Genomic DNA, 10,282 nt, shown 5'->3' with positions numbered 1-10,282 from the left:
AGGACAGAGCGGAGTTTAGGGCTGTTGTACATAGGGTCGCTATGAGTCGCAAGCGACTCGACGGCACATAACAACAACAATTGGTGAGAATAGTGACTGGCATAAAATGTATTTCCTACAGCAACAGGTGATCCTATCTTATACTATCTTAAAAAAATCCCTCAATCCTCTAACATATTGACATCATAGCAAAACTGAGTCCTGACTGACTCTCAGTGAATTTTCGGAGGCTGCAGATTGTATGGGAAGAGATTGCCTATTCTTCTCCTGTGGAGCAGCTGGTGGATTCAAACCATCAGCCTTTAGATTGATAGTGCATGTCCTTTCTCACTATGCCACCTGAGCAGCTCCCTGTATACTCAGAATAAGTTCTAAATGGCTCAAAGAACTAAATAGGAAACATTAAAATTTAAAAGGAAAGGATGAGAGGATACTTGAGCATTCTTGACTTAGGAATTGATTTATAAAAGAAAATACATAGAAAGGAAAAAAACCTCTCAACATAGATTAATCAACTTAACTTTATTCAAGTTCAAAACTGTATGTACTGTTATCCCCCCGTCTTTGAGGGGGCACTGAGAGGAGCTGGGCAGTCTGCTAACTGGATGAGGCCTTCGAAATTTCCCAGTGATTGTAATTATCCATGTGACCAGGGAGAAGGGTTAAGAGATGCAGGCAGGTGACTTCCTGGGAGAGGAGAGAGTTCAAATGCAGAAAAATGAAAGGCTGAGATGCAAGGGATGGAATCAGGAGACATCAGGGCTGGAGCAAAGCAAGAGGACTTAAGATGACCACTGAAGAGTTTGCCTTGAGTGTTGCCCCAGTGTAGGGAAGACTGGTCCATTCTGTGGACTAAAGTACAGATGGACACCAGCCATGAGCTTTATCTCTGTCATGTTGTGTTTTGCTCTGTTTGCCGGCTAGCATGCTGTCCAAATGAAATCCTGTCATCTTGTAGAAAGACTGATGGTAAAACTTTATTTTGTGTTTCCCACTTTCTTTAGGTTTTGTGAATGATTCTGTGACTAAAAGCATTGTGGCTTTGCGCTTAACACTGGTGGTGAAGGCCAGCAACTGCATGCCGGGGGAGAACCCAGGGAATGACGTGGAATGTTCTGGAAGGGGAAGGTGTACCACCAAGGCATCTGAGGTGAGTGAAGCCTGGAGACCTGCTTGAAAGTCCACATGCATGCACACCTACACTCAGAGGAGCATCTGGGTGTGTGTGTGTCACACATGTCTACACTCAGAGAAGCACACGTGTGTATGTGTCACATATACCTACACTCAGAGGAGTGTGTGTGTGTGTGTGTGTGTGTGTGTGTGTGTGTGTGTACCAGGAATGAAAAGGGAGAGAATTTGGGGTCTTTGCTGAATAAGCTCAACGGGTTTCCATTTTCCATGATGTACTAGGATATCTGTTGTGTGTCATCAAGCTGATTTTGCCTCAAAGAAGCCTCGAGTGACAACAGACCCGCCCCAGGGGGTTTCTTGGCTATAACTTTATAGAAACAGGTTCCCAGGCCTTTGTTTTACGTGGCTGCTGAGTGAGTTTGAACCTCCAGTCTTTTGTTTAAAAGCCAAGCACTTAACCATGTGCACCACCAGGACTCTACATCATATAAGACACTTCAATATCTTTCTTATGTAATTACTTTATTCTAAGAGTTTATTTTCTTTTTATTGTGTCTTGTGTGAATGTTTAAAAAACAATTTGGTCTTCCATCGAACTAGCCATTAGATACTTTGTTTTAGGAGGTTAATAACAAAATCCAGGATGTGACTCTATTTCCCCCACTTCCTCCTTGTGAATCTCATTTCCATTAATTCTTCCATCCTCCCCCTTCCCACCATCTGGGGTTTATTGTGGGGCATATGCTGCCCTTTTGATCTTTGTATGATTGGTTTCTCTAAGGACTGAGTCCTTCCTTGGTGGTGGTGGTGATTTTGTAGACTTTTCTACTGTTTGGTGAAAGTTGAGCTCTGGGGAATGTTTTGTTCTAGGTTAGAAGGTGACTGAAGGCCATAGTGTCAAGGATTCCGTCGTCTGTGTGTATTATTGGAAATGATATTCGTGCTGGATCATCTTGCTTTGGCGTGAGAGACTTTGCAGGTCATCCTTCTCTCTCATGGCAGAAGCAAAAACAGCCACAGAGTAACTTACCAGCAGTTTCTGGAGCAGTTGCCAGCGAACATAATGATTCTCTTTTTAGATGAACATCCCTCCGGAGATGCTAACTGAGTTACAGAAGTGGCAGGAGACGGAGCAGAGGAGAGCAGAGATGAGAAGGCAGTCTCATTATTTTCTACCTTTGGGTGTCAGCATCATCCGCGCTCTGTGAGGCCTGAGTTGTGCCTCCTTTCATCTAATAGCTGACGTCCTAGAGCTTGGCAGTGGGGATGGGGCAGGGCTTCCCCCACTGCCTGCCTGCGTCCTGGTTCTCTGTGACATGGAGTGAGTCAGTCTGCAGCAGACGTTCTGGCTGCCCCCAGCCCTTGAGGGCCCCTTGAAACATTCCTGGCAGATGGACATCAGCGTCCACCTGTCCATGGCTGATGATGGAGACTTATCCACCTTCGAAGGGATGCCCCATGAGGGTCCCTTCACCCCCTCACCACCCCTGAGCCAGGCTTCAGCGCACTTTCTTCCCTTTTCAAAGCACTTTGCCATGTATTTCCCTTACAGTCAGTGTTCAGTAAAAGCAGGTTCTCAAAACTCCCCAAAGAACATAATTTATTTTAGACTAATTTGGTGCAAGTTATGTACATCTTGGCTCCTAACCAAGCAAGGTGTAGGTTTAAGTCCACCTAGAGGTACCTTGGCAATCTGTTTCCAAAAAACCAGCCATTCATTGAAAGTTCTGTGGAGCATAGCTCTACCTTCAAACACAATGGGTGGCCTTGAGTTGGAATTGGCTCTGAGAAATAATCAAAGCCAAACCCCCTCTGTCAGGCCCACACCGACTCTTCAAGACACACATGTGCAGCTAGATCTGCTCCTGGGGGATTGTGTGGCTGTGATCTTTCTAGAACGATATTCCCAGGCCTTTCTTTCACTGAACTGCTGGGAGGGTTTGAACCACCAGTCTTTAAGTTACTATTTGCAGGCACTTAGGGTAGCATCACTGGGCCAATAGGCAGCATCATGATGGATGGAGAAAAGATTGAGACTGTCAACAACTTCAGCTTACTTGGATCCACATTCAACACCCTTGGAACAAGCATTTAGGAGACCAGGAGATGTTTTGCATGGGGAAAGTCTGCAGTCAGGGACCTCTCTAAATTATTGAGGAGAAATAATGTCAGTTGGAGGACTGGAGTGTGTCTGATTCAGGCTGTAGTGTTTCTGATCACTTGCTATACATCTGAGAGCTGGACAGTGAATAAGGATGACAGAAGAAGAATTGATGCCTGTGAGCTGTGATGTTGGAGAAGAACACTGAATATCCCATGGAATTCTGAAAGATCTAACAAACATGTCTTGGAGAAAGTACAACCCAAATGTTCTTTAAAGGCAAAGATAATAAAGCTTAGCCTCACATACTTTGGGCACGTTGCTAGGAGGGGCTATTCCTTGGAGAGGGACATGATGCTCAGAAAGGTAGAGGGGTTGGTGAAGGAGAGGAAGCCCCTGAAGCAGGTGGTTTAACACAGTGACTGCCACATTGGGCTCTTGTGTTAGGATGTGTGTGGATGGCACAGGTTTTGGCTCTGTTGTCCATAGGGTCGTTGTGGGTTGTACTCAACTCTGCGGTCCCTAACCACAATAAGGGCTGCATCCACGACAACTGGCAAACTTTACGGGCAGTGGAGGTAAGTTTTCCTTAATCATGCCTCCCAGTGTTAATAGTAGCGTGATTTGTAATTGCACTGTAACTGACAAGTGAAAAGGATGGAGCCTGCTGACAACAATAATTGGAAAGGAGCTTTCAGGTGATGCTCCCGTATCATATTGGGAGATCCGTGGCTTAGGTATAATATCCCAGGTGCTTAAGTAGACTGTTTTCCTCGATAGCTTAGTAACTCATTTCCTTTGAGTTGAAATTGACTCATAGCTGACTCTCCCGTGGGTTGCTGAGGCTGTGAACCTCCTGGGAGGAGATTGCCCATCATTCTCCTGAGTTATCGGCTGGTAGGCCTCTGGCACAACTTCCTGTGAGCTTCACCACCAGAACGTTCATGGAGATTAAGCTCAGAAGGTAGGAATCCACCAGAAATAAGGACAAATGGAAATGAGAAACACAGGGTAGAAGTGGAAAGAATGCTTTTATATTGTGGAGTCAGTGTCTGATTAACATGTGCACAAGGTGATGAATGTTGAAGCAATCTGCTCTGTAAACTATAACTCAGAGCACAGTAAAAAGTTAGCGGGGGGGGGAAAGAATAGCCTCTGTAGAGGGCAGCATGCAGCCAGGAGTCCGAGAACATGGTCCAAATAATCATTTCTGCCAAACCTCTGAAAAGAGACTCATATGTTAATTAAAGCCAAAATGAACTTCCTGCCTTGGTGATGGGGCTGAGGTTCCACTGTTATGAAGCCGGGAGGTGAGGGAGAGACAAGATGCATTTTTTCTATTTTAAAATTTTTTTTCAATTTTACGCTGGTTTATATACAAAGTTCATAAAATTCATATACGTTGTTTTCACACTGGATATTTCCCCTTTCGTTTATCCATCCCTCCCTCCACCCATCAAATAGCCCCCCGCCCCTTAGATCCTCGTATTTGTTCTACAATAATAGTCTTATATGGTATTTGCCCTTATGAGACTGAGTTTGTTCACTTAGCATAATGCTCTTCAGTCCCTACCATCTTAGGTAGTAATTTACAAAATCATTACTCTTGTGTTCTGCATAGTATTCCATTGCATGAATGTACCATAATTTCTCAATGCATTCATTGTGTTTGGGCATTTGGGCTGTTTCCATGTTCTTGCAATGGTGACGATCGCTGCTATTAATGTTGGTGTACAGATTTCTGTGCCTCGGTTCTCATTTTCTCAGAGTATATTCCAGTTACACAATGGGCAAAAGACATGGAAAGATTTTCACAGATGAGGACATTTGGATGGCCAACAGACACATGAGGAAATGCTCAAAATCACTGGCAATAAGAGAGATGCAAATCAAAACCACAATGAGATACCATCTTATTCCAGTAGCAGTGGCAAAGTTTAGCAGGACAGCAAGTAATAAATGTTGGAGAGGATATGGTGTGATAGGAGCTCTTACACATTGTTGGTAGGATTGTAAACTGGATTGTCACTCTGGAAGGCAGTTGGCGCTTCCTCAAAAAGTTGAACATAGAAATTCCATGTGACCCAGTTATTTCACTACTTAGAATATACCCTGAGAAAATGGCAAGATTTCTTTTAAATAACAAGCCTGCTTCCACCGTCCTTTATTTCTTTGCCACATGGACTAACCTCTTCTTGTTCCTGAGGAAAGACTTCATTAATCAATGCATTCTGTGTTTGTTGTTAGATATGGTTGAGTTGGGACCAACGCATAGCTGACCCTCCAGTAGGTTTTCAGAGGGTATCTGTTGCATGAGAGAAAATTACCCATCTTTCCCTCTTGGAATACTGATAGATTTGAACTGTGTGTCTTTAGGTTGGCAGCACAACTGCTTACCATAAAGTCACCAGAGCTCTCTATAAATGGGGGTGTGGGGGAGACAAGTGAAGTTCTGAATTACTCTATGACATCACGTCTCAGGACTGGGGAAATAACTTCAGATGAGGCTATATCTGAGCTGCTTATCTGATAAGAAGATTCCAGAAGAGATGTAATGTGAGAGACTCAGAAAAACCACCTTCTGTTCAAGGCAGAGAGCGTCAAACTTTCCAAATGAGCAGGCCAGGGAAGACACACAGAGGTCCTCAAATTCATTCTCACTGCATAATGCATGGTTAAGTTTGAAAAAGATGGTTTGGATTTTTTTTTTTTAAAGATAGCGTTCTTTCTTTTTTAGATATCATTCTTATGTTGAAGAAATGTCTTAAATGAGGAATGGAGGACGGCTCCAAGAATTCCTGAGTCTGAGATTCATTGTTAGTGTTTTTGAGCCCTAGTGGCACAGTGAGTGGTTACAGCTCTCAGCTTCTATGGAAAGATGAGTGGTTTGAACCCACTCGCAGCCCCACAGGAAAAAGACGTGATTGTGTCCTCACGTCAAGATGGGAACCTCGGTAGCCCCATAAGGCAGCCTGGACGGTCACTGTGAAGCAGAATGGACTCCGCAAACTTTTCCTGATTTTTCTTCTTCTAATGGATGATCTTTCTCAGAAACGTTTTCATCCCTAAGCCAGCTGCCATGTTATCTTAAGAGGCTGGGCGTAGCATGGCCTGTGGAAGCCCCCTGCTTGAAAACGTTTAACTAGCAGACTGTCCAGTGGCCCAGGATACACTCTGTAAAGGCAGCAGAGGAGCTGAGCACATGGCGAGTTCCTTGGCAAACTTTCTCTTCCATGATACAGAGACTATGGAGCCTGAGCGAAGAATTCGTACTTATTTAGATCTTTTCTAGTACAGAACCCCTCTGCATTTTTGCCTACAGCTTCTTTGAAGAACTTTGAGTGCTCTGGAGATGACACCTTTTCTCTTTACTGCCACAACCCAGCTCTACATCTGTCAGCTCCAAAGTATAGCTTTGCCATTACCGCTTCTAAGAATGATAATACTTAAGCTTCAGTGAATTCCCCTCAGCTGCCTGCCACTTTGTTGGACTAATTCAGCTTGCATGTGGTATGAAGCTATCCCATCAATGTTTCGAATCCCAGCAGGGTTACCCATGGTGGACCAGTTTCTCCAGACTAAGAAAGACTCAGAAGAAGTCTGACTGTCCACTTCCAAAACTTAGCCAGTGAAAGTCCTATTGTTTACACCAGAATATTGTCCTATAGAGTCATGAGAGCAGAGCCTCCTACATCGATATTACTACATCAGTGCGGCTGCAACAATGGACTGAAAAATGCTGATGACCTTGAAATTGGTACCAGACCACACTGGATTTTGTTGTGTTGTATCCGAATAGGTGCTGATTGGGTAGTAACTTACACAGCAACATCCCAATTAAGAAAGATGGACAAGAAAGGTCTGGTGATCCATTTCCAAAAATAATACAGTAAAAGTCTTACAGATCACAACATTGGACAGCTCTCTCGGACACGCCAAGAGAACTCACTCACTGGAGCCAGGCATCATGCTTAGTGAACTTGATGGCCAGCAAGGATGGGGGCTGGGCTCACACCTTCTGTGGACTTAAAGACTTAACTGTCTTGTAATTGTGACGATATTGTCGGGCTGGGCAGCATTTCACTCTCTTGTACACGAGGTCACCATGGTGGAGTTGATTTCATCATCAACATGGATTGACACATCACTGCATCAATGGGCTTGGGAATGGTGGAGATTATGAGGATGGCACAGGAGAGGTCAGGGTTTCAATCTGTTCCACATAGTCACTATGAGTTATAACAGACAGCACTAAAGAGCAGCACATTTACCCAGCAGGCTCTCCGTCTCTCGCATTGCTGTCAGCACTGACTCGTGGTCGACCCTACATTAGGTTACTGAGACAATCACATGGGAGGAGAATATCCAGCTTTCTTCTTTGGAGCTGCAGGCGGATTTGAACTGCCAGAGAGGTGCAGTGTTTAGGGTACGAGCGTAGCTCCCTCTGGAACACGCCTTCAGAGCTCTGATCTGTCTCTGTTGCAGTGAATTTAAGAAATCATGGTCAGCTGTCCTGTATGAACCATGAGACTTGCCTTTTCTAAGCAGATAATCAGGTTGGAATGACCATGCCATTTCAAGAACACTTGTTGGAAACCGGTGCTGCCGACCAGGGAGAGGAGGTTCTGACTGAAGCGTAACAGGAGCTGTGAGGATGAAAGGGAAACTCATCGTTGATGTTTTTGGTGCCTTTTTGTTCTTGTTGTAGTGATGGAAGAGCAGTTTGTTAGCAATTAAAGGCTGTTGTTGTCATCATGTTTCTTCCTTTCTTTTCACTGTTCGCTGAGGTGAGGAGTTACGGTGTTCAACTTTCCAGCCAAAGCAACAGTCTATTCCACTGCAAATCCCAGATACCGCTATATTTGTTGATTTAATCTTACTGTTTTAATCGTTTCTCTGCCTTTTTATTAGACCAGCTAGCAAAATAAAAGCAATTCTGTGATTTCCATGCAGTTCTCATTTTGTAATGGAACTCGCTTCCTCTCTGTCTGAGTCACTTTTTTTCTTATTAAATGAAAGTTTAGAGAGACTTAGGATTTCCAGTCATTCATTATTGCACTTTTCTCCCTACCTGACCCCCAATTCACTCGTCTCCTTGAAAAGAAAAAGAAAAACTCCTTCACTGTTATGCAATCCCTCCACTCCACTATGCAGCCTTCACTCTGGACTTCCGTATTGACAAGAATACCCATTCATATATCCTTTTTAAACAGTTCTCTCCCTCATCTGTTTCAATGAAATATACACCATTTCTCCCCTTTTTTTCTGTCTTCCCTCAACCCTGATGTCAGTCCCGTTTTACAACAGTGGCCCTATGCAGTGTTTGTCCTTTTGTGACTGAGATATTTCACTCAGTGTAATGTCCTCCAGGGTCAACCATTTTGCATAATATTTCATGAGTTCCTTGTTTTTCAATGCTGCATAGTATTCCATTGTGTGAATATACCAGAACTTCTCTATCCATTCATTTGTTGATAGTGTCAGATGCACTTTAACCAGGGGCTGTCCCCTCATCCCAAGCTGATAATGGTTGACAATGACGCTTAATTAATCCTGGAATGATCATTTTCCATGCTTCCTAGAAACTGGTGAAGGAGTGTTCCAGTTTGGAAAGTGCTTTGGTTCCAAGGATTGCTTCTGATCTTTTTTCTTCTCTTTATGTGTTTGAGGGAGGGAGAGCCTGAGCCTTTGCCAGTGTTTGTCTCATTACCTTTAACACCAGCATTGCCAGGTAACTACCTTCTCCTGCCGTGATGATTACCTCGTTATCCCATAGCAAAACATCAGAGGAAGAGCCCCGGTGGTAAAAAGACTAAATGATGGCCTGATAACTTGAAGGTCACTAGTTTGAATCCACTCAGAGTTTGTTTCTACAGGGGGAAAAAACCCCCTGATGATCTGCTCCCCTAAATGTTACAGCTTAGGAAACTAACTCTATGGGGCACTTCTTCTCTGTCACGTGGGTTCTCTGGGTCTAAAAGTTGACAGCACATAACAATAACACACCATGACATCAACACAAGGCTCTCACGGTTTTATGCTTTTTTATATATTAAAATTAAGTCCTGTAGGACCCTGTCTCTGAGTGTACACTCCACTTGTAACACCAGCAGGTGGTTTTACAGTCTGGCTGTGACCATTGCATGACAATTCCCATCCACCCTTGCTCTCCAGCCACCTTGCCTAGGCGAGAGAAACTATTGTTCCGGAGCCAGTCTACCTTATGTCAACTCTTCTTCCCCACCCCCCGTCCCCAAGAGTATGTGGTTGCTTTGTGGAGACTCTGAATAAATTCCCTTCCTGAAGTTTATTTCAGGATGGACTTGCCATTAGCTGAATCGAGGAGCTGCTTTCTCATGTCTGATTCAGCCTCTCACACAGCCCTGCTTCCTGTCCCTGCTTCTCACTTAGACCTCTGTGGTTTTGCCCAAGCTGTTCCCACCACTCACACTCATAGTGACGCTGGAGGACAGACATGGTTTAGACTGGGCTATATAGAAGAGCAAAACCAATGAGAGTGCATGTATGTGTGTGCATGCGTCTGTATCTGGTGGAGTAGTCTGTAGGGAGTTGCACTCCTAACCCATATGCATCTCTCTGGCAGTTCAAATCCGCCAGCGGCTCATTGGGAGGAAAAGATGGGTAATCTCCTCCTGTGCACTTTAGAGCTTCAGATACCCAGTGGAAGATCCACTATGATTTGGCTATGGCTTGACAGCAATGAGCAGTGATATCCATATGTTGTAGTTATTGTTGGTAGGTGCCGTTGAGTCAAGTAGGACTCATAGTGACCCTCTCAACAGAAGATCTGAACCTTATTCTCTCATGTTCTGTCCTCACACTTCCCAACGCACAAGAGCCCCTTGTGTCGGTCACTGTGTCAATCCACTTGGTTGAGGGTCTTCCTTCACCAACCCTCCACCCTTCCCAGTATCATGTTCCTTTCCAAGGAAGAGCCTTTCTTCTAGCAACATGCCCAAAGTATGTGAGGCACAGTCCCATCATTCTTGTCTCCAAAGAGGCAAAAAGAATATATATTTTATATTT

General features: G+C 44.2%; 1 protein-coding gene across 1 annotated transcript in view; it reads left to right on the top strand.

Moving 5' to 3' along the window:
* The window catches only part of DNER (delta/notch-like EGF repeat containing), a 435,255-nt gene that overhangs the window by 229,440 nt on the left and 195,533 nt on the right, over nucleotides 1-10,282 (top strand). Inside the window, exon 8 of the mRNA XM_006890327.1 lies at nucleotides 1,005-1,150. Within this exon, the coding sequence (XP_006890389.1) occupies nucleotides 1,005-1,150 (146 nt within the window). The remainder of the gene's footprint in view (nucleotides 1-1,004; nucleotides 1,151-10,282) is intronic.

The sequence above is a fragment of the Elephantulus edwardii genome, unplaced genomic scaffold (genome assembly GCF_000299155.1).
Source record: "Elephantulus edwardii isolate Elephantulus edwardi_28Jun2011 unplaced genomic scaffold, EleEdw1.0 scaffold00087, whole genome shotgun sequence".
Taxonomy (NCBI): domain Eukaryota; kingdom Metazoa; phylum Chordata; class Mammalia; order Macroscelidea; family Macroscelididae; genus Elephantulus; species Elephantulus edwardii.
Note: the sequence above shows the minus strand (reverse complement) of the source record. Positions and strands in the feature narration are given on the sequence as shown.